This window comes from Bolinopsis microptera, chromosome 11, assembly GCF_026151205.1.
Source record: "Bolinopsis microptera isolate Bmic1 chromosome 11, MBARI_Bmic_1.0, whole genome shotgun sequence".
NCBI classification, from domain to species: domain Eukaryota; kingdom Metazoa; phylum Ctenophora; class Tentaculata; order Lobata; family Bolinopsidae; genus Bolinopsis; species Bolinopsis microptera.
In genome coordinates, this window is record NC_087082.1 from 16,616,700 (window position 1) to 16,641,587 (window position 24,888).

The 24,888-nt window shown below is 38.9% G+C and overlaps 2 protein-coding genes across 2 annotated transcripts; one reads left to right on the forward strand and one right to left on the reverse strand.

Moving 5' to 3' along the window:
- Positions 1 to 542: 542 nt before the first annotated feature.
- LOC134823687 (uncharacterized) lies at positions 543 to 3,001 on the reverse strand. Its single transcript, XM_063835221.1, has 4 exons — positions 2,955 to 3,001; positions 2,524 to 2,715; positions 2,078 to 2,321; positions 543 to 1,745 (listed from the first exon to the last, which is right to left on the reverse strand). Exons 1-4 carry the CDS (start codon positions 2,999 to 3,001, stop codon positions 543 to 545), a joined length of 1,686 nt encoding a protein of 561 aa, XP_063691291.1.
- A 6,498-nt stretch (positions 3,002 to 9,499) lies between these two features.
- Positions 9,500 to 13,806, forward strand: LOC134823420 (fucolectin-3-like). The gene is made up of 5 exons (XM_063834881.1): positions 9,500 to 9,709; positions 9,937 to 10,141; positions 10,573 to 10,711; positions 12,547 to 12,730; positions 13,658 to 13,806. The coding sequence occupies exons 1-5, from the start codon at positions 9,655 to 9,657 to the stop codon at positions 13,663 to 13,665; spliced, it is 591 nt and encodes a 196-aa protein (XP_063690951.1). The 5' UTR covers positions 9,500 to 9,654; the 3' UTR covers positions 13,666 to 13,806.
- The last annotated feature ends 11,082 nt before the right edge of the window (positions 13,807 to 24,888 follow it).

Here is a 24,888-nt window from a genome sequence, read left to right on the forward strand (position 1 = left end):
GATTATTTTGGCCAAAAATCGCGATACCGCGATTTTTAACAGACTATACATTAAACTATACATAAAATTTGTCGCAAATAATGGGAAAAATCGCGATTCCGTACATGCCGCGATTTCCTTTCGTCCCTGGTTTAGAAGGATCAAAGTCTGGAAGATTATGATTGTTAGCCTTAGCATAGCGATGAGTAATGGTGCTAATGCCACCACGGATAGCCTGCTCGATAAAAGTATACATTTCCTGATCATCCAATAATTCTAGCTCTACCTCAGTATACTTTAATCCTGCATCCCATGTTAGACCTGGTGCAGTATAATAATGAACAGGATCAAGATCATAAGAATTTATACACTCTATCCTATACTGTTGTAGCACTGAATCGAGGAGTAGGACATCAGAGGCTATGTAGAGATATACCAGATCCTTGAGACTCTCCAAACCAAACACCTTCCAGACTTTCTGCACATGAGCATAGTCCTCCTCCGAGCAGGGTTCATCGTTCAGGTCATTGTAGAAAGCCGTAATGGGAGGTAGTTCAGTCTCCTCAAAGGTCTCGAAGGTCTTGAAGTAGGAGTAGGGGTACACCCCTTAGTTTCTCAGGTTGCACAGAACCAAACTTCTGCTGAAGGAAGTCTTCGACAGGTTTAAAGGCTCCAGGTCCTGACGAATGAAGATTAGACACAAGTTTCTCTAGAGAGGAGTTGAGGTGAGCACATGAGTCAATGAACCTGAACTTTTTAGTGCTGAATGCTGTATATGTTTCCATAGCCTTGGCGATAACATTGATATCCCAAGGATCATCAACACGATCTGCAATACCTCCAATAACCATGTGTGAGTCGTATCCTTTAAGATTGTGAAAGAAAATGGGTAAATACTTTGGTGTTTGACGTTCTAGGTTGCATAGTGGATGAGTGTAACCTAAAACTTTGCCAGTGTAGTGACAGTGATCGAGATGTTTATCTTCAATAAGTTTACGTTTGCAAATAACACAATTTGGATAAGCATTGAGACGATCCATGGTAGCCTGGTCTACCTTCTCCATTGGCTCATTCATCTCCATCCAGGGTCTGAGCCGCTCATACAATAAATCAAGGGCTTCCAAGAACTCATCGACACATTTTGGTCCATGGAAAATAACTACAGCCTCATCTTCAAACCCAGCTAGGTGACTATTTAGCTTGTACGATACCGTGCAGGGGATGTGCTCTGAGATCTTCACTGTAGCTCCGTTTTCGTCTACCTCCCGCGGCACTAGGATACACTCTATGTCAGCGGAGATCGTGAACGGATGTTTTATCGTCTTCCTCCAACTGTTGAACTTTAACGTGAGCTGCTCCTTTGTCGTCTTCTTCTGCTTTATACTTCCTACTGGATAATCACGCTGTTTAACTTCATCGGGCATGATGGTTCGCTGTGCTTGCAATTTAGAACAATCTCTTTCATGATTATCCAAAAGGTCACTTCTTGTGAAACCTCTCAAACATCTAACACAACAAAATTTTGCATGAGTATTCTTGCTCTGTCCACATAATAGTGCTGAGAGATCCTGTATCCAGACCCAATGGCTCGTCCTGTCGTTCTCCCCCAGCAGAATGTTGATGCACGTCTCACTGTTAGGATTCTGACAGAGTCTGATGGGGTAGAATCCCTGGTTAAGCTTGCTCGGTTCTCCCTTCAAAATCGTCCCATCATCCCATCCAAAAACATTGATCGAAACGTCGTTCAACTTCTCAACCTTACCAATCTGAAACAAATAGTGGGTGAGTTGTTTAGCTTGCAAAGCCGGCGACATTTGATTCTAAACTAAACTAGAAAGCCCGGACACAGGTAGGAAGTTAATAGTATTCCTAAAAGTCACTTTTTATCGCGTCAGAAAATATCCGTTATGATTGAAGATGCAACTGGTAAAAATTATAACTTACACTGAAAACAATGAAATCACCGCAAAACCGATTAAAATTTCGTTAGCAAATTTTTACATGTGCACGTGCACGTTCAACTCCGTTACCTTAGTTTGCAAATAGCTATTTCTCATCTAATTTGAAAATCACTGATAGCACTAATTAAAATTCTCACCTCACTGATTGGAGTAGGGGTGGAGATACCAGTCATATTTATCTTCACGCTGCTCTTCTGATAGCGACCAACGCGAAGACGGTTATTCCCTCTAGGAAATCCCCGCTGACGTTCGAGAGCTGCAACTAGAGCCCATTCCAAGCAGCGATCATCGTTCATGTTCTTGATGTTGAGAAGAGCGTAGGTCTTATGTCTGATGGGTTTAGGCAACTCCATCCAGCTGTTACCTGCTAACGGGTTATACCTGAAATATAAAACATTAAATTTTTACGAATGAAATATTGTGCCTGTCTGGTTCTAATATACCGTTACAAGGACGAGTTTAATATAACCAAGAAAAATCAGTTAAGGAAGATAATATAAATCATTAAATTTTGCGAATGAGGTATATCCATGAAATTTCAGTTAAAAGATATATCTGTAAAAGGGTCAATAATATTTCTTACCTGGTAATGTTAATCGAGACGGAGATTATCTCGTGTACCGCCCATCCACTCCCATCTCTGATGAGCCTGTCTACCCGATCACTGATGTTGTTGCTATGGGTCTGGAGAGCTGGAGCAATGAGATCTGTGAGAAGTAATGGTATCATCTCGCTATCAAACGTTCTAGCTACGATGTCTCCGGTGACCAACTTGCTGAGGGTTACATTCAATTCCAAATTGAACTTTATACCAGTTCCATGATTACATTCAATAATATCAGTCAATCTGGGAAACGATTTCTTCAAAGCTCCTTGAAAATCGGTACCAATTTTAAGAGGAGGAGATAAAGAGAATTTACGAAATAATCCATCTATGGCCGTGATACTGGTTACCGTCTGGTCTCCCAAGGAACTCTCTTCAGCTGTCCCACTTGTCTCCACTCTAGGTCTCACGTTCCTGGCTGTCGCGCTACTATCAGGTCTTCTGCAAATCGTCTCATGCTCCAATCTAAGCTCCCTACTCTGGAAAACCATACTACATACCTGACATGGGAAAAGATCCCCCTCACATACCAAACGATGAGTTTCCAAATCATCAGGATGAGTAAGGCAAACTGTACACCACTTACCCTTACCACACACTTCCAGATGTCTCTTAAAATTCCGAACAAACCACTTCTAACACGCTGGGCACTGATGACTCGGATCCTTTATCTCTCCGAGGTTCAAATTATAAGAGGTAGTGTTTATAAAATCGAACACACCTGCATTTCCCGCATCCACCAAGGCAAGCTCTAGTTGAGCATCAATACTACTCCTAAAGGTATAAGATAATCAATCATCAAGGGACTGGAAACATAGCGGACACCATTCGTGGTATAAACTGTCAAAAGTGCCTTAATGGAATAGGTATCCCGAGCACGCCAAATAGCCTTGGAAACCTCCGCAAGGGCATTATCATAATCACCACTTAACTTATAGGTCATAGAAGGACCGTAATGCCAGGGACGCTCAGTCATAACGGCCAATAGAGAAACAAACTGACAATCGGTTGTTTCAAGATTCGATAATTCAACCAACGAATTCAAACGAATAATATGTAAGCAAATAGTTAATGTTAGCTGTAAAATTCTTGGTTTATATAGCGATCACTACCTCTATCAGCACTGAATATCCCGTCTCCTAGACATTAGTTAACAACCCTGCACGGATGTTAATTGAGATGTTAATTGATATCCCGATCGACTTATCAGACTGCCGGTCATGTCTTCATGTAATTAGTTCCGGGATTAGAGTAAAATAATTGACTAGTCATCCTGATGGCTGATTGGCTTGTCAGACTGCCGGTCATATCTTCTTATAATTAGATTCCTGGAACAAAGTGAAACAGTTGATCAGTTATCCTGATTGGCTTGTCAGACTGCCGGTCATATCCCCATTTATCGTATGGATCTCATTAAACAACTATAAAACAAAGTTGTCACCCAAAAACCCAGGACCATATAACACGGAAATTTTTACCAGGAAAGCCCACCACAACACAAACCTTATTAGGAATATAGTAGCACACAGCTAGGATAGGTCAGGGTTACCACACCCGGACCTTTTGCACACAATTTCTATGTCAGATTTTCAAATCATCATATTCCATCTATCTAATGGATCCCATTAAACAACTATAAAGCCCGTTTTTTTACAAACAATTTCTATGTCATATTTTCGAATCACCCTATTTCAAATCCATTGTGCACAAGCTGTGCGATAGGAGACATAGTCATAATGTAATCTAGTCTACAGATGTTAAACCCCCCCCCCCCACCCCCTCCCTTATCAATTTTACACATAGCTATTCTGTCAAAATTAGTCTAGCGTAATGATTTGGAAACCCCCCTGATTACGAAATATGTGAGCGACCCCTATTGTGAAGTTATATGTACATACTAACATCATAACTTCAAGGAAACGTCTGTGTTCAGAATTATCAATTAGTTGAGCTCCTGTTTGTCCATTGATGTCCTTGCTAAAGACAGTCATGATTCGATACTGTGACCACTATCTCTCTCCCTTGTGTATTATCGATCGCGAGACCTAGGCTAACAAGCGTACCTTGCTAACGAAGCCATCCAATTCCAAAGCTCCTGAACCAAATATTTTGGTTCAGTTGTCGTATTCCGGTGCAATTGTAATATGACCTAAGTTCAGTTGTCGTTTTGGGATTTACGCTGATTTGGCACCCAATTAAGCTGACTAGGTGCCCCGTTAACTGCGTGCATGGGAACTAGATTCAATTGGGTTGTCGGACACCCTTATTAGTATTACACTATCTACTATTATTACATTATCTGACTTTATTTTAGCGGACATTAATTGGACGCTGGAAGCCCTCGTTTCATTTTAATGTTCGTTCGAAATTATTTCCTTTCACAAAATGTCCGGTCAAATAACATCCGATAAGGTATGTTCAATGTGTTAGATGCGAATCGATAAAACGGAGTACGAAACCGTTCTGATGTATCGTGAACACCCTGTGTATTGTGACGTTATGTACGATATAACTAACAGTAACATTATAAGCTATTATATCCAGGTAGAATGTTGATGCGAATCGATAAAACGGAGTACGACGGAGACTTGAAGTCGTCTATTCTCAACCAGCTTGCCTTTGACTTAAGGAATCTCTAATACAAATACACAGGATGGGGTATGTACAAAATGTTACTTAACAAAAGTTTTACGCATCGGAGAACGGCACCATGAGTGAACGGCACTTTGTCTTTGGCAATAGCTTGTATTTGTGCTACAAGTTGTATACAAGTTCAAGTTGAATCTTCAAGTTGTTACAGATGCGATAATGCGTTAGATTGGTTCATGATAATCACTGACGTTGGTTTGATAATCACTGACGTTCACTAACGTTTAATAACGTTCACTACAAAATGACTGAACGTGCGTTCAATACGTCAAAATCCACCGTTCACTACAACTAAGCCTAGTATACTAAGAAGCTAATATAGTATTCGCCAATCGGCTACACACATATCTGCGCATATGTAGGGACACACGTACTAAAATTAAATTTAATGGAAATAATTACCGGAATTTATTATTCACGGACCTTAATGCCATAGACATTATTTTCACGGACATAATTAATCATGTTAATGTCTTCAGCGTGAAAGTAATGTCCGTGGTAATTATGACCGATAATGTAATCTAGTCTACAGATGTTTAAACCCCCCCCCCCTCCCTTATCAATTTTACACATAGCTATTCTGTCAAAATTACTCTAGCGTAATGATTTGGAAAACCCCCTCGGCTGATTACGTAATATGTGAACGACCCCTATTGTGAAGTTATATGTACATTCTAACATTATAAGTTACTAGTGTAACTCGTGCCTACGGCCGGGACTTCACTATCGCAGTTGAAATGCAAAAGTATAAACCCGCCTATTATGTATATTCGAAAACACGCATTACATTGTCGTATGAAAATATGAACTCTCTCTTTAGTCCAAACAGATCACAATGAGTGTATATACCTTATCGGACCTTATTTGGACGGACATTACTTGAACGCTGGAGGCCCTAGCGTTCACCTTAATGTCCGTTCAAATAAAGTCCGTTCAATTAATGTCCGTCCAAGTTAAAGTCCGTTGAATTTTTTTGAAAATGTTTCCATTTCGAACTTTATGTCCAGAATATGACAACTTTTAATTTCATTCAATTTCAATAGCTATCATTAGACTAAACTATATCGTTGAATCAATGGAAACAAGTTATTATACAATTTTAAAGATCTAAATTGTAAATATCACATTATATGGCATGACCACTATCTTGATCTAAATGTTTTTGCCCATGCAGTTGATCTACGAGGGAAAAACAAAGCAATCACTACTTATTCCTAAATATACATTTCCGAAAGACTTTGAGGTTATTTTTAACGAGAAACATTGGGCAAATGAATCCACAACAATAAATTTTATCAAGAACATCATAGTGTCGTATCTTAACGACGAAAAGGTTCTCCTTGGTCTGCCGGAGGCACAGACGACTTTTCTAGTATATGATGTTTTCAAGCGTCACTTGACGGAAAAAGTCAACGAAATTATGGCACTCAACAACATTGTTCATTAGCTAGTCCCCGCCAACATGTCAAACTTGTTTCTCGTTAACGAGAAATATAATATCTAGAGGATGTAATTACATCCTCTAGATATTATGGTAAATCGTGTTACCAAGGACATTGTCCGACGTTGTTATAGTTCATATTACTCAGGAGGACAGGAGAGGTAATGAAACAGATAAGTGCTGGGAAAGCTCCACGTGATGTTAAGGTTAACCTAAAGTTGTCTAAGATAAAAACCACTTCACGCCGAATGGGTGGTAAAAGTTTACACTGAAATGCAGGACCGAGGTAGTTTGATAAAAAAGGTTTCCAAAAAGCGGTTATTACTGATGCTTTAAGCATGGAATATTTAATGCCCTAAAACCCATTTGATGAAGATGATATGTGATATTAGACAATAACCATGTTGATGTACACATATTTTAACATGTTTACTGATTAAAGGCTGCCTTTCTTACTTACTGTATGAAAAATATATTGAAAAATAATTTGCTAAAATTTAAAAAACGTAAAAAAAAGATGAAAAAAATTTGGATTTTTGATGGTTTTGATTGCCTTCTAGCGTTCATATTAATGTCCGTTCACAGTTATGTCCGTTCAAGTAATGTCCGTCCAAATAAGGTCCGATAAGGTAGCTCAAGGTTAGAGCTTGTGTTCCTCCTTCTCTTGGAGGTAGCTTCACGTTGATTTCTGGTGGGCATGTAGATAACTAGATAAGGCTTCGGTGAGGAGGTTTCGGGTGACTGAGAGGTATTGGTCGGCAGCTTTCCACTTTAACTTTGTTCTGAACTCTGATTTCTTAGCTACCGGGTTGTTTGGCTCTGTTGGTATAAAGGACACGATTCGATACTGTGACCACCATCTCTCTCCCTTGTGTATTTTCGATTGCGAGATCTGAGCTAACAAGTGTACCTTTTCACGAAGCGAGCCAATGCTCCTCAAGGCTTGAGAACCTCAAGTATCGAGATCCGACCCAAGTCACGAGATCCGAACCATGACAGACCCTCCTAAAGCATCAGAAGACTCAAGATCTGAGCCAGCTCGCCATAACTAACCTGAAAGTCTGATCTACAAATATTCTGGTTCAGTTGTCGTATTCCGGTGCAATTGTAATATGACCTAAGTTCAGTTGTCGTTTTGGGATTTACGCTGATTTGGCACCCAATTAAGCTGACTAGGTGCCCCATTAACTGTGTGGGAACTAGGTTCAGTTGGGTTGTCGGACACCCTTATTACACTATCTACTACTAGTACTACTACTATATACTACTACCCGTATTTTGGTAAGGAGGAGTATTCTTGTAGGTTTATAACCTACCAGGACGCGCGCCGAGTTGGACTCGTCGACGGTCCTGGAACAGATATTTTAAGAGTATCACCCGTTAAGAATATTCTCGATCTGGGAACATTCCAACGGCGAGCCAACATTACATACATTAGTTACATATCATAGCATACAATTTCTTATTACACGCAGTAGGGACCTGTGTACAGTTAGCGATAGTCAACTGTTTATCATACAAATTTGATAAAGATTAAGAATGTAAGCTCAGTAAAATGTAATTCATATATGCTCTACAAAAATGTTGGTCTACTTCAAAATTATTCGCCGAAAAATTTGGTCACATGAAATTTGGTTTACAACAATTTTAGTCAAAAGTTTGACTAAATTTATGGTAGATTATATTTGTCGTTCTTAAGGTATTATTACATTATCGGAATTTATTTGAACGGACATTAATTGGACGCTGGAGGCCCTAGCTTTCATTTTAACGTTCGTTCAAAATTATATCCGTTCACAAAATATCCGGTCAAATAACGTCCGATAAGGTATGTCCAATGTGTTACTGTTAGATGCGAATCAATAAAACGGAGTACGAAACCGTTCCGATGTATCGTGAACACCCTGTGTATTGTGACGTTATGTACGATATAACTAACAGTAACATTATAAGCTATTATATCCAGGTAGAATGTTGATGCGAATCGATAAAACGGAGTACGACGGAGACTTGAAGTCGTCTATTCTCAACCAGCTTGCCTTTGACTTAAGGAATCTCTAATACAAATACACAGGATGGGGTATGTACAAAATGTTACTTAACAAAAGTTTTACGCATCGGAGAACGGCACCATGAGTGAACGGCACTTTGTTTTTGGCAATAGCTTGTATTTGTACTACAAGTTGTATACAAGTTCAAGTTGCATCTTCAAGTTGTTATAGATGCGATACTGCGTTAGATTGGTTCATAATTTTTCTTGGGCAGCTACAGCATTGTCATTTTGATTTATTATATCAGCTCTTTCCTCGATAAGTCGATATTTAATTCATAATTGTCATCGTAAAATAAAGCAACACTTACTGGAGCAACGTTTTAATTTTTGCAAAACCTCATTTATCTCAGGCAAATTTCGATTTAAATGACTTTAATCTGAGATTCAGATATAGGATAATAAACAAAAGGGTCTCATAGGGGTCATTAGAGTTGAATATCGGGCCTTACAGCAAGTATCTCATTAGATATCTCACGTACCCATACCTAAGTTACACAGTACACACCCGGTCCTTAGTTCGGAATTAAATGTCGAAGTAGGATATTTTACGATACATTTTCATCCAAAATCCGCGTTATACAGCGTAAGTGGGATCAGTGGCGTAACGTTGCCTGTTGGGGGTTTTCATGTTAGGCGGTTTTCATTCCCTCAGCAGTTAATTTAGCATTTCTAGACAATTTATTCGATGTTGTACATTTTATATTGGATTTGAACAATCGCAGATAGAATAAAATAAGAAATAGCCATCCACCACTGGTAGAAGGCCTTGTGGGAATTTTCTGCTCGATACGCTATAGACTATAGAGCTATAGGGACATCAGATACACCTTCCTAGGAGTTTGAACACTGTGACTGAGCAGAAACCGTTAAAGTTTACTTAATTAAGTATTTAAGTTGAAATACTATGGATTAAAAATAATGAATTACCCATTTCGATTAGGAAAGTTTTGAAAAACAAGTCGGCGAGATGGCACGCTTCTTTTTTATCACTCTTGCAATGATCTGTGTACTCGGGGCAAATGGTAAGTGCCAAGTGGCACGATTGTTTTTAATCAAGTAATTACTAATTACTGTATTTGATTAGTATTTATAAACTCAAGTGCGCTGCCAAGACTCTTGTCCGACACGTACTAAAGTTCAGCAAGAGAACGTCGACTGCCGAACTTGAGTTTACATGTGCCCTGATATTTTAGCTGCACAGATGACCGAGATATAAAGCATAGCAAGTTTATTCATTGCTTGTTTTCAGGTTTCTTTACCCAAAAATCTACATGGGAGCGAATGCAGGCAAGTCTTGAAGCGCAAACTAATAGAAGGAAAAGTGAAGAAATCAATCCGGTGTTGGACATGTTCGACAGGATTCCTTTGTACGATGCTAAACAAAGTTCTACTTACAAAGACGGAGTAGCATCCAGAGCAATAGACGGTAACCGAGATGGCCAATATCATTCCGGGTAAGATGTAGTACTCTGATTGAGCGATGTAAAGCAATTGTTTGCAAATTGATGAATTGACAACATAAAATTTAAATGTGAATGCAAGCTTGTACGAGGATGCAAAGATTAAAAACATCAATTATTTTTATTGAATTCACAATATATGTAGTTGTAATCTTGAAAATAATTAACATTATACAGAATTTCAATTATTTAAAATTAGAAGTGGGTAGGATTAATTTAAAAGTTCGCCGACTGGGTGGTGTAGTGGTAACATGATCTCCTCCCACACAGAGGGGGTCTGTTGCAATTATTGGTCAGTCACCAAGCTGAGAATCGACTCAGCTTCAATTGAAAATTCACGTACTCTCTGGTTCGTAGGACTAAACCCACCGCTTCTACACTGTCCTTGTTTGTGTTACCTTATCGGACCTTATTTTATATCTCAGTCTTTCCTGCACACACACGGATGACAACGAGGATAACGTCTCGTGGGAGGCTAAGATGAAGTCAGGTAGCGCTCAAGTGGCATATGTTGTGATATCCAACAGATTGGATGGCTACTATAATCGGATCAATGGTGTTAAGGTTAGAAATAATATAATATGAAAATTATATTATATTATTATGTTGTTGTGTTGTTGTGTTGTTGTGTTGTTGTGTTGTCGTGTTATTATATTGTCGTGTTATCATATTGTCGTGTTATCATGTTATCGTGTTATCATGTTATCATGTTATCATGTTATCATATTATCATATTATCATATTATCATATTATCATATCATCATATCATCATATCATCATATCATCATATCATCATATCATCATATCGTCATATCGTCATATCATCATATCATCATATCATCATATCATCATATCATCATATCATCATATCATCATATCATCATATCATCATATCATCATATCATCATATCATCATATCATCATATCATCATATCATCATATCATCATATCATCATATTATCATATTATCATATTATCATATTATCATATTATCATATTATCATATTATCATATTATCATATTATCATATTATCATATTATCATATTATCATATTATCATATTATCATATTATCATATTATCATATTATCATATTATCATATTATCATATTATCATATTATCATATTATCATATTATCATATTATCATATTATCATATTATCATATTATCATATTATTATATTATTAAATACTTAGACAAAACAAATGATTGAAAGTTGATCAGGTGGTAAAAACTTTGACGGTTCAACTCTTCACGAGATATGCGCCTTCTTTGTGACCCCCAAAATGCCCCTTTGGATAAGGTTTCCTGTGTTTGCACGAATATCTCAAGTTCGGCTGCTTAAAATTGGCCCAAAATTTCACCGATTATCCGTCTCCTGACCATACAACTGCATGAAAAGTTTGAATTAAGTGTGATCTTTAAGTCTCGAGATATGCGCCTTCGTGACCCCCAAAATGCCCCTTTGGATAAGGTTTCCTGTGTTTGCACGAATAACGGTGCCCGCGGGGCAGCCACGCCCATATTTGGTCCAAATTAGGCCCAATTTAGCCAAATACCCTGAACATGCCCAAAATTCAGATTTTTGGTGCTCTACTTGTAGCTAGTGGTCCACTGAACTCGTATATGAATTTTCATCAAAATTCCAAAATTTGCAATGCGAAATTCAGAATTTGACTGCCAAATTTTTTTAAAGGCCTAACTCAAAATTCTGTCCCAAAACTTATGGTCGAAATGCGATTCTACGTTGATTCTGAAAATTTCATGTAAAAATATTGAAACCCTATTGAGTTCTAAATTGTTTTGAGCGAAATCAGTTTTGCAAATATCGCGAACTGAGATATGGGCAATTTTGTTCATTTTTTGCTATTATTTGAACACTGAATCCACAGTTAGGTAGATACTGAGCTGATAATCATAGATAATGTGTAGTATAGGCTTAACTTCCATATAAAGTTAGTTTCATTCAAAAATATTGATATTTGACCAATTTATGGGCCAAAATCGATCAAATTTGGTGCGTATGCCCAACTATGGTCATATGGTTTTTTGCTCATAACTCAGTCATTTTTTGTCCAATATTGATTAAAATTCATAAACGAGTTCAAGGGACCACAACCTACAAGTAGAGCACCTACAATCTGGATTTTGGGCATGTTCAGGGTATTTGGCTAAATTGGGCCTAATTTGGACCAAATATGGGCGTGGCTGCCCCGGGGGCACCGTTTGGCGGTTGGGGTCCGGGACCCCCTCAAAAGTTCGGTCACTGGTCATAGGTTGTCAGTCATCGTACGAAACATTGCTTCCTTATTTTACAGATTATCGAATCATAAAACAACACCGAGCACTTTCAAATCCCACGATTTCACTTATTTTATGCTAAATCTCCCATCTGTAGGTGTTCGTGGATGATCAGTTCTGTGGGGCAGTGGAGTATCTAATGGGGGTTGAAAACTACGCGGTTAAATGTCCTCCCAACACTGTTGGAAGTGTGGTCAGGATAACCGGTCGCAATCAAGTCCCTCTGACCCTCTGTGAGGTGAGGGTTTTGGGAAATGATTCGGTCTGCAAGTGCAATTCAGGTAAGATTACAGCTTGAGCCCCTTTTGCCATTAACGAGTTACCTTAAGAACGACAAATTTAGTCTGCCATAAATTTAGTCAAACTTTTGACTAAAATTGTTGTTAACCAAATTTCATGACAATGAGACTAAATTTTTCGGGGACTAATTTTAAAGCAGACCAAATTTCAGCAGACCAAATATGATCATGACATATTATTAAGCTAACATTGTTTATAATTAATATATGACATCACCATTCCTTCTGCACAAAACCGAACCAAATTCAGCTATTGCATTTAAAGGGTTAGAGCTCCTCTTGGACATTACATTTTTAATCGGTCCATCCCAATTCATGGTCTGTTGAAACGGCTGAGGGATCATATCGACATAAATTACGTCGTTTCAACAAAAATGGTAAAAGCGAAAAAGGGTGAAAAAGAAACTGAACAGTGTACTGAAGAACTTAGTGGCACAGAGTCACAAACTCTGGATCTGATGTTATTGAAATTCCTAAGTAATACATTGCAACTTAATCTGTAATGCTCAGACGGGGTAGACTAAATTTGTCGTTCTTAAGGTAAATGGAATGGAAAATGGTCTCGAAAAGTCGAAAAATGTAACTAAAATTGTTGTAGACTAAAAATTTGCGAAATTTGTGACTCAAATTATGATAACCAAATTTATTGTGAACCAAATTTATTGGCCCTTAGGTAGTATCTTTAGTAAAAATTTATCCAAACTTATTTAGGTTAGAAGGTTCACGTCCCACTTAATACGTATATATCAATATTGCAAAATGAAACCGTGGCTTTTTTGCGGAGATTAGCTTAGGTAAAATAAATTAATTCATACAAAAATAAGTAAATTATATTACCATTTCCATTAAATGTAACTATCTTTAAAAATTATATCTTTAAAACGATACTGTAACAATAAAACAATTCAGATGAATAATAAGTATAAGCGAGGACGATCGGAGTATGGAGCATTGGAGGACAAGGGAACAATTAGATTAGAAGATAAATATACAGACTTTCAACTGAATGCCATTTTGGATATTTTTGAAAATTTGTTCATCATTTTATTCCTTAAAAATTCAGTGTTTGAATTCGATAAGCTATTATAGTTATTCTGTGACCAACATGAATTATAATGACTAATAAAGAATAACGAGCATGCTAAATCACTTTACAGTCGATCTTCGAGATTGTTCTAAAATGGCCCACGACAGTGGAACAATCTCTAAAATGCTCCCCTGACGAGATATTGGCGAAAAACTGTCTCAATCACGTGATATGACCGTATAACTATAAGGAAGTTAGTCTAATTTCTCGTTAGGGTTAGGGTTTTAGCATATGCTTTTGTTAAGAATCGGGTTAGGGTTAGGGTTGGGATCAGACTGGAGGGTTAGGGTTTCGAATAGTCGTTCAGGGCCAGCTTGAGCTAGAGAACGGGTTGAAAAAGTCACGTGACAGTCGAGTGTAGAGTGATTAATCATCATCCAAAGAATAAACTATAAAATGAAATATACATTTATTTGTTCATTGCCAGAGTATTGTACAACAGTACAACAGTCTCTTCCGACAACATGAAGTAAAATATAAAACAACGATAACGTCACACTTTGAACAATTCACTGATTTCAACATACAGCATTTACCATTAACAACAGTTGTTCACCAATATGCCAATGCAAATGATATGGAATAAAAGATTAAGAGCCCTCGAAAATCAAACAACTGAAAACACACTTCCTATTTCCCAGGGTGGAAGTGGGTCACAACACCAAATCACACCTGATATTAATAATAATAACACCAAATCACACCTGATATTAATAATAACAACACCAAATCACACCTGATAATAATAATAATAACACCAAATCACACCTGATATTAATAATAATAACACCAAATCACACCTGATATAAATAATAATAACACCAAATCACACCTGATATTAATAATAATAACACCAAATCACACCTGATATTAATATTTATAACACCAAATCACACCTGATATTAATTATAACAACACCAAATCACACCTGATATTAATAATAACAACACCAAATCACACCTGATATTAATAATAATAACAACAAATCACATCTGATATTAATAATAACAACACCAAATCACACCTGATATTAATAATAATAACACCAAATCACACCTGATATTGATAATATTAATAATCACACCTGATATTAATAATAATAACACCAAATCACAACTGATATTAATAATAAAAACACCAAATCACACTTGATATTAATAAAAATAACACCAAATCACAACTGATATTAATAATAATAACACCAAATCACACCTGATATTAATAATTATAAACAACACCAAATCACACCTGATATTAATAATAAACAACACCAAATCACACCTGATATTAATAATAACAACACCAAATCACACCTGATATTAATGATTAACAACACCAAATCACAACTGATATTAATAATAATAACACCAAATCACACCTGATATTAATAATAATAACACCAAATCACACCTGATATCAATAATAATAGTACCAAATCACACCTGATATTAATAATAATAACACTAAATCACACCTGATAATAATAATAATAACACCAAATCACACCTTGTATCACGATGCACTACTGGGCCACGCCGCGCATCAAATAATTCTTCTCGCAACCACAGTAGTGTTTTCAGTTGATCGGCGAAATGCACCACTGGGCCGATCATGGCCGTGCTAAATCACTTTACAGTCGATCTTCGAGATTGTTTTAAAAGGGCCCCCGACAGTTGAAACCAACTTGGATCGATGTATTTTCGTACGCTGATTCCGAATAACCCCCCATGACATAGGGGATGATGATTAATCACTCTACACTTGACTGTCACGTGACTTTTTCAAGGTTGATTTAAGTTGCTAAATCTAACAAATCTTGTTTACTGTCATGTCATACCAGTTTTATAATACATATAACATTAGAATAAAAAATTCGCCACGAACTGTGACCTGGCAATCAAACTTATTACCTGAGAAAGGTAGCCTCAATGTTATCACATCAAGCAGGTGCTAAGCAAGTTGTTTTGAAGTCATCGAAGAGCTCAAGTTATTCTCATATGAAGGTCTAACCCTTCAACAATTTCTTGTCCAGCATTTCCAGTGAGATGCCAGGGGTAAAGTACAAGATCATAATATGAACGACGCGTCTAAGCACACTGTGTCAAAAGTCCCAATCTTGAACACTAAGCTCTTTTCTAGATCAGCAGAAGAAATATTAACGGGTGATGAATCAAAAATGAGACTACGTGTTTTAAAATCCTCACGTGCCATCTGATTAAAGTTTTTAAATTCCATTCCAAACAGCGGTCACTCCAAACGATATGCAAACTATTTCCACCGCGATTTTATCAATTCTGTCCATCCATAACCAGGAGCAGACTCGTTTACGAGTTGTACAGTTTGCCGATACTAACAAAACCCGTCGTACAGACTGGAAAAGCTTTACTGCAAAACACTTTATAGCAGAGGGCATGGCTAAAGCTACCATCCATCGCATTCTGATGGGATATGAGCAGCAGGGGTCGGTAGCCTAGGGCCTGTCGTGATATCATGGATCGCTTAGGTTCCACCAGGATCTGGTAGTCCTCATAATTCTGCGGCCTCTATGTATCGTCATCTCGTACAACTCTTTAAGAATCTTAGGGATTTGGCATGTGAAAATTTGCAGCCTTCCAGACATTGATTGAGTTAACGAGGTGTCGTACGTTACCTCAAGATCGGGTGACAGGGGGCTGACCAGGCCAGAACCCAATTGATTGGGTCTGAGGTCACGTGATTATGAGCCTGAGGTCACGTGACTATGACGTCACCAGACCTTCCTCTCCGTTTCCCGCTCATTGGACCAGGTGAGCTTGCATGCATATAAATATCTCCGGGATTTCGACGCGGGATCATATTATCACTCAGCCCGGCCCGCTGTTAGATAAACATCTCAAAGTGATATCATCCCGCCCCGGAAATTTGTATAAACCCGGCCCGCTTTTTAGTCGTAACTGATGTTTATCATTCAATTCTCCGACTGACAATAATCAATGATACTGCTGATTAGAACTCGATAATAGTAGAACAGTTAGACGCGCGATCACGTGGGCGCGTCACGTGCGTACTACGTGCCACCAATAGCATACGCCGAGTCTATACCACGTGACACGAAAGCGCACCACGTGATATGAAACATCGTAACCGTCCACTTCTTTTACACGCAAATTCCTGGGAACGTTGCCAAAGCAGCTAATTCTTGGAATTTCTCCAACGCGTGGCGTGAGAAGTTGGCGACTAGCCAGCTACCCTTGTCCGTGCCCTAAAAATAGTATTGTTTTGCTTGCTCTCCTTCCAGCTCTTGTTCCTGCTAACGTTCAAGCTATTGCTCCACTATGACAGATCGGTTTGACATTCAGATTGATGAACTGCTTTCCAATCGTGTTCCGGACAGTACAGTTAGAGTCAACAACCACTCTCTTCTAAAGTATAAATCCCTTGTCGAAATCGCCGGAGATAATTATAATCCATAAACACTTCACGCTCAGGGCTAAATAAATGTAATCCCTCAGCTGGCGCTTCGGGATTACATATTAACACAAAACTCGTGCGCTGCGCGCACTCGTATGTGTTTATCAGATCATCCCGCTAGCGCGGGATGATCTGTTATATAAACCCTTTGCGTGGCGGGTTTATGTTATTGTGAATGTGGGTGTAAGTATAGCTGTACAGTGTACTGTGTTTATACCTAATTAAACCCCTATAGAAACCGAAAATTTATTTTCTGGCAGAAAGCTAGAAATTTACCAAAATATCGTCATTGTTTTAAATTTATTTTGATGACCATTCCTGACCTAAAATCGCACGAGAAATCGATTAAACTTGGTTTCAGAACTCAACAATGCTTCCTTATGCCTAAAAATCCATGTTTTAGCGTAATCTTAATTAAAACTGCTGCCATTGGTCGATATATTCTATCAGTAGAATAAGCTGTTGCAATTGGCCACACATTGCTAACTAATGCACCCGACTAACGCGTGTCTTACTCCGCAAAACCATACAAAAGCTATACACTAATCCTACCTAATCTTACACTCAGCTCTTATGGCTATTCTACACTTAAACTAGAACATTCTAAAATATCGATTATTACGCTAAAACCCTGCTGTGTACAGCTTATTGGCCACTGTGTATGTGCTCGTAGTCATATATGTGTGAAAATATGCCGATAATACTTCCAGATTATTTCTCAAATAAATTAATAAGTAACCTAATAAAATAAATCATTATATAATTAATATAAAAAGTAGTTGTCTTTTCCATTTATACTGTACCAATCGCCGACTCACTTTTAACATTTAGCCACACCAGCAGCGCAACTTGAATTTTATTAGAAATCGTTAACAAAATATTTTACGAAAGTAAATCTGCTGGATTTGCAAAGTGCTAGTAATAACCAAAAATTGTCACCTTTTTAGCTCATAATATTCCCAGGTAGTACGTTTACGAAAATTGAAATAAATACCAGACACTTAAAAAAAGCTGCCCAACTGAAATTGCAAAAATTGCAATACAACTGCCACATAACACAAGGTTTTTATACATAAAACTGATAAGACAATTGCAACGGCATCATTCTAAGTGTTTCCACCATGTCAGTCGCCCAACTCACGTCTCACTTTGAACATTGGTCATTTTCATGGTGCTGTGCCTTGAATATATTCCTGTCCCGATTTTCTCGTGTTATATTAGTTAACATTTTCAATTCCCGAATTTTCCGTCAACAGGGGTCGAACATAAACCATTGATTTAAAGCAACCGCCGCTCCTGTCTCTTGACATTGCTGATGATGATCAGGAACACATGACGTATCATCACAACGATTATTGGTTAATGGTTATTCGAAATCGACCCGTTAAGAATACAATGTAGATGTGATGAAATTGTTTCTGCGTATTTGTTACCTGTTACTAATTAATTAATATGATCGAGATGTTGATTGTATCGATAAAACATGGATTTTTAGGCATAAGGAAGCATTGTTGAGTTCTGAAACCAAGTTTAATCGATTTCTCGTGCGATTTTAGGTCAGGAATGGTCATCAAAATAAATTTAAAACAATGACGATATTTTGGTAAATTTCTAGCTTTCTGCCAGAAAATAAATTTTCGGTTTCTATAGGGGTTTAATTAGGTATAAACTACAGTACAGCTAACTTACACCCACATTCACATGCATGCAAGCTCACCTGGTCCAATGAGCGGGAAACGGAGAGGAAGGTCTGGTGACGTCATAGTCACGTGACCTCAGGCTCATAATCACGTGACCTCAGACCCAATCAATTGGGTTCTGGCCTGGTCAGCCCCCTGTCACCCGATCTTGAGGTGACGTACGACACCTCGTTAACTCAATCAATGTCTGGAAGGCTGCAAATTTTCACATGCCAAATCCCTAAGATTCTTAAAGAGTTGTACGAGATGACGATACATAGAGGCCGCAGAATTATGAGGACTACCAGATCCTGGTGGAACCTAAGCGATCCATGATATCACGACAGGCCCTATCGGTAGCCAGAGCTACAGGGTCAGGAAGTCCAGTAGTCAAAATAGGGTGGGCGACAATTGACACCCCGACAAAGCGACAATTGGCCCCCCGACAATTGGCCCCCCGACAATTGACCCCCCGACAATTGACCCTGACCCTGACCCTGACCCTGACCCTGACCCTGACCCTGACCCTGACCCTGACCCTGACCCTGACCCTGACCCTGACCCTGACCCTGACCCTGACCCTGACCCTGACCCTGACCCTGACCCTGACCCTGACCCTGACCCTGACCCTGACCCTGACCCCCGACAATTGACCCTGACCCTGACCTTGACCCTGACCCTGATCCTGACCCTGACCCTGACCCTGACCCTGACCCTGACCCTGACCCTGACCCTGACCCTGACCCTGACCCTGACCCTGACCCTGACCCTGACCCTGACCCTGACCCTGACCCTGACCCTGACCCTGACCCTGACCCTGACCCTGACCCTGACCCTGACCCTGACCCTGACCCTGACCCTGACCCTGACCCTGACCCTGACCCTGACCCTGACCCTGACCCTGACCCACATTACCGGCCAGGTAGCGCAGATGGTTAGAACGCCAGCCTTACAATCGTAAGGTTGCGAGTTCAAATATAACTGTCTGCCTGGTCGTGGGGTGAGCGTCGTTGACGTTCAGCTAAGGATCATGAGTGGTCTATGCAGCCCCCCTGTCTACTCAGCCGAATATTCGAGAAATCGTGTGTCAGGGTTAAATGAGGAGCTGCACATTGCAGCAAAGTCTCGGGCGAATAAAATATGGTACACGCTACCTTAACCGTCACTGGCCAAATAAATCCTTCGGCTTCCTGTAATTGGCTGGTTGCACTTGTGTAACAATGTGGCTGTTGGAATACAAGTAAAATAAGTGTCTTGATTAAAAAAAAGGTGAATGGATAAATTGTGCTACAGAGCATATTCTCAGAGGCTCTAGCATATGAGTATAAAAATAACACTATCACAGTGTTATAAGAATAACACTACAACAGCGAACAAAAACGTGCTACAGTTACGTAACAATTTTTAAACAATTTAATTTCACCAAAGAGAGAATGATGTTCTAAAATCAGATGTTCTAATATTAAATATGGATACATTGTAAGAAAGGTCCAGCTGGGTGTCTCCCGACAGGGACCCTTCAAATCAGGAAGCCTATCCCCAGACTAATAATACCTTGAAACATACACAATAGGAGAAGTTATTTGTATCAGAAACGGCTAAGTCTTGCAGGGAGAGGCTAGGTACTATTGCACTCAAGTCAAAGCACGATGATATGACTTACTGACTGACTTAAGTCGGCTTCTTGGTCCGAGCAGCTACAATTCCTCGCCACACGTCGCGGTCAAGCATAACAGATCTTATCTCTTCAACACAGGAAAGGCTGGTGTCCTTCTTTAGCATGTCCAGAAACGTAAGGTGGGGCCTCCCCGGTCTCCTGTATCCATGCTGAGGGTCCCAGAACAGAAGTTGGTTTGCCAGAAGGTCGTCATGCCTGGCTACATGTCCAGACAGTCTCATTCTTCTGGAGGCTATCATCGCTGATGGCTTGGGGATGTTGCCGTATAAATCACTGTTGTTGATGATTTGTGGCCAACGTATGTTCAAGGCCATCCGGAACATTCTAGTGTAACATCCATTAATCCGCTTAGTCATGGATTGGCTTATCGTCCAAGCTTCAGAGCCGTACAGGAGTACGGACTCAACCGTTGCTCGAAAGACACGGATCTTTAAGTCCCTGCGCATTCCAGACTTCCAGGTTGTCTTTAACTGATGACAGGCCCCCCATGCCTTTGCTTTCCTAACATCAAAGTCCTTCTCCGCACTCATGATATGAAGAATATGATCATGGACGAGTCCTTTTGGGATGACATCGAGTACGTGCTCCACATATTTAATCTTCCAGTTGAAATGGTAAGGATGGCAGACGGTCACATTAACCCTGTTCTAGGATATCTTTACAACAGGTTTCTCCTCATTCAGGAGGCTTGAACTAAAGACACTTTGATCAAAGATCCCCACAAGAAGGACATTTTAGCGTGTTGAGTGATAGATTGGAGTTTGCTCATGTTCCAGTACATTCAGTGGCTTGCTTACTTAACCCCACATTCATTAATTATCCTGTATTCCAAGATAGTGGTGAGTAATAATTATAGAATTTCCTACAATACAATAAATTTGTGAATCAAAACTTGTTTAGTTGCAAATACTAGATACTCTAGTTTTTAAGCATAAACTGAAGATTAACAAGTTAACATAAACAAATATTTGATTTTATGGTATTCATATAATTACATGCATAATTTTTTTCAGGTTTAGGAGCGTTCGTAAACTTCTCAGGCTTCCGGAAGCGGCCACACTTCATCAACTCGATAACTATCGCCTCAATTATGATAAGGAAGGCGTGAAGCCTTATCTATTGCCAGACTCTGACCCAATGAAGCTACTCAACCCCCAGGTATATTGGAGATAATTCTCCACGCCAGAACGTTTTCAATTAAAAAAGTTGGCAGATATAGTCTTTGCCATCTTGAGCGCATCTTCGTTATGCGAAACAAACTTCAGAGATTATGAGTATGTTTTAAATAAAAGGAGGCTTAGGCTAAAGCTTAAGCTTGCTGAGAAACTAGAATGGGGGAACTTCGCCATGTTTTACAGCTATTTCATGTTATTTAGAAAATACGACACGAGTACTTGAAAAAGTTTATAGCTCATATGAACAGGATTGGTAAAGCAAATGTTTTCGTATGAACCACATCAGCCAGCCATAAATAGTCAGCTAGATTTGTGCCACTGAAATCAGGGCGAAGTTACCCTGCAATATGGGGTAACTTCGCCATTCTGAAACTATACCATATTCGGTGCTAAGCACCATACCACTCGAAACTCAATTATTTTTCCTTGATATGCCTGCCAATTTTACTTATCTAGCTCTAGCCTGCGTGTTACAATGGGCAATTTGGTCGCCGGGGTAACATCGCCATGCTGCGGGTAACATCGCCGGGATAAAGTAGAAATGTAGTCGAACTTCGCCAATAGTCAATACACGTGCGTGACTTCGCCAGCCGCGCGCGAATTTCGCGCCAAACTTCGCCGAACAGATAAGGTTAGAAGAGGGTAACTTCGCCACACACAAATTTGAAAACTTTATAATATCAGTTGTGTGCATCATGGCTAACTAAATTCGCCCTTAAATGAACAGGACAAATGCTAATGATGTCACACAGAATTTATTAAGGATATAATTGTAAAATATGGGAAATATGCAAGCGGGAAGTTTTTTAGTTTTAGCCACTTTATTGCATTATTTCATGTTGCCTGAGGTTAATTAACATAGTAAACGTTTATTTTTGAATAGGAATACCTTTATAACCATTTGTTCAACACAATACTATACACAAACTCGATCTCCTAACAATTCAAAACAGTAAAATGATTATTTGAAAAATAGTGACGAAGTTCCCCGACACGGCGATTTTACCCCAATTTACATCTGGGTCCCTACCCTCGCACAAGATTATTCTCAATTTTCTTGTTGTGTCCACAACTACTCCAATAAGCACATTAAAATGTCATTATTGGAGTAGATAAACACTAGTTTTTTATTACAACAGTTTCTAAATAATTATATATTACAAACAGTTTCTTAATATTTATATATTATGACTGTTAATTTATTATCTTAACAATTGTGTTTCTCTTCGACTACTACCTCAAATAAAACTATGATAATACTAAACGAACATTGAAAGTACTCCACTGACTTTAAAAAAGTTTAATTTTTTTTCCGAAAAAGGCTGTACTCTATAGGGCCTGTACGGTACGTACCTTTAAAAAGTGCTGTACCGTACGTACTTTAAGCCGGGTACCGTACGTACTTCTCATTATAGGGGGGGGGGGGGGGGGGGGAGCAATAATAATCCAAACCACTCTCCTCAATTTTTTCAGGAGGAATGTGGCGACCTTGTTTGCCCTGTCCAGAGCTCCCAGGGTTAAAAGACAATTGCTGGTAATCTTATCTCATTAAAAACGGCCTGAGGATAAATCCGAATCTCTTCCTCCTGGGGTGGGACGGGGACTTTGATCTATCAGACAGCATCGTTGGGACTCTCATTGCAAACAAAGATGTGTATCACAGACGTTGCAATGTGCAACATTCGTTAACAACCCTAAAAAGAAAGATAGCAAAAATGCACAGGTACACCTCGAACAGTTCCATTTTGCTCCCTGTGTCCCCTGATAACACAATACGTGTTATCTCCACCTTCGGAGGTGACGCGGCACTGATAGGGTTAAAAGACAATTGCTGGTAATCTTATCTCATTAAAAAAGGCCTGAGGATAACTCCGAATCTCTTCCTCCTGGGGTGGGACGGGAACTTTGATCTATAAGACAGCATCGTTGGGACCCTCAATGCAAACGAAGCTGTGTATCACAGACGTTGCAACGTGCAACATTCGTTAACAACCCTTAATTTAAAAATAAAGATAGCAAAAATGCACACACCTGTTAAGAGGCGCAAGGGAAAATCGATGGGGATCACGTCGCTTCTTCCATCAAAAGCTGATAATTCACAGAAAGCAAGTGAATCAACCCCGGTGAGAATTGGGGCCTCTTCCTCCCCGGCCTCAGTTTTGAGCCTAAAATCACCGTCTATAAACTCGAATAATTCCGCTGCTTTACTATCAATAACTGCCCTACACTGTACACAAGATGATTTATATCATTGAGGAGAGTGATCGCATTATTTTTAGTTCAGAACATGCTGTTGATATGTTTTCTTGCTCAGTTAAGCAACTATGCATCGGCTTGGAAAAGATAAAATCTCAACTGTTACCCTGCTCAGAGTTCACAATCTTAAAACTGTTAAAAACCCACTGCAGCGAACATTTAACGGTTGTGTCAAATGCTAATGGAAAAAAAGGTTTATTTTTCTCAACAGAAAACTATTTGACGGTCTAGCCCAACTTCATTTCAGTGAAGAAACCTTGGATGACACAGTTAATGAGGTTACAAATGAGGCACTTGCCATGGAGAATGAGGTTTTTGGTACCTTTAACAATGAAATTATCCGCAACCAATCTCCCGCTGATGATCTTATAGAACTTGTAAACCTACTCTTGTATGGACAACCTGTTAGTAAAGGAGAATTTGCATACATTGCTCTTAGTATTGCGAGTGTAATTCAATACAACATGATGAAAAGGATAAAAAATCAGGTAAATATTATCATTAACAGGAAAAGGAAGAATATTTTTGGAAATGAGTAAACACTCAACCCTAAAGATATAGGTAATTCAATATATTCAAATTCCATCATGTCAATGCATGAAGGTCCATTAGCCAAGACAAGTGACAGTAACACATTTTAAAATTATATCTGAATTACACAACGATAATAAGAAAAACAAAACTCTCATCTTATTTGTGCGCAAAGCTATCGAAAACGCTAAGTATAGAAAGGGTATGCGAAGTACAGAACCTGCACCATAATATACATTAGAAATTGCTGCTATAACAGCGTCCTTTAAACTATATTTCTCACT

What these genes read in the sequence shown, in the direction of transcription:
- LOC134823687 (XM_063835221.1), bottom strand. Translation starts at nt 3,001, where the DNA reads ATGAGACGATTTGCAGAAGACCTGATAGTAGCGCGACAGCCAGGAAC. An exon ending in GTAGCGCGACAGCCAGGAAC is followed by an intron (nt 2,716 to 2,954) that starts GTGAGACCTAGA and finishes TGTAACCCTCAG; the next exon opens with CAAGTTGGTCACCGGAGACA. An exon ending in GTCTCGATTAACATTACCAG is followed by an intron (nt 2,322 to 2,523) that starts GTAAGAAATATT and finishes TTTATATTTCAG; the next exon opens with GTATAACCCGTTAGCAGGTA.
- LOC134823420 (XM_063834881.1), top strand. Translation starts at nt 9,655, where the DNA reads ATGGCACGCTTCTTTTTTATCACTCTTGCAATGATCTGTGTACTCGGG. An exon ending in GATGGCCAATATCATTCCGG is followed by an intron (nt 10,142 to 10,572) that starts GTAAGATGTAGT and finishes TTTATATCTCAG; the next exon opens with TCTTTCCTGCACACACACGG. An exon ending in ATCGGATCAATGGTGTTAAG is followed by an intron (nt 10,712 to 12,546) that starts GTTAGAAATAAT and finishes TCCCATCTGTAG; the next exon opens with GTGTTCGTGGATGATCAGTT.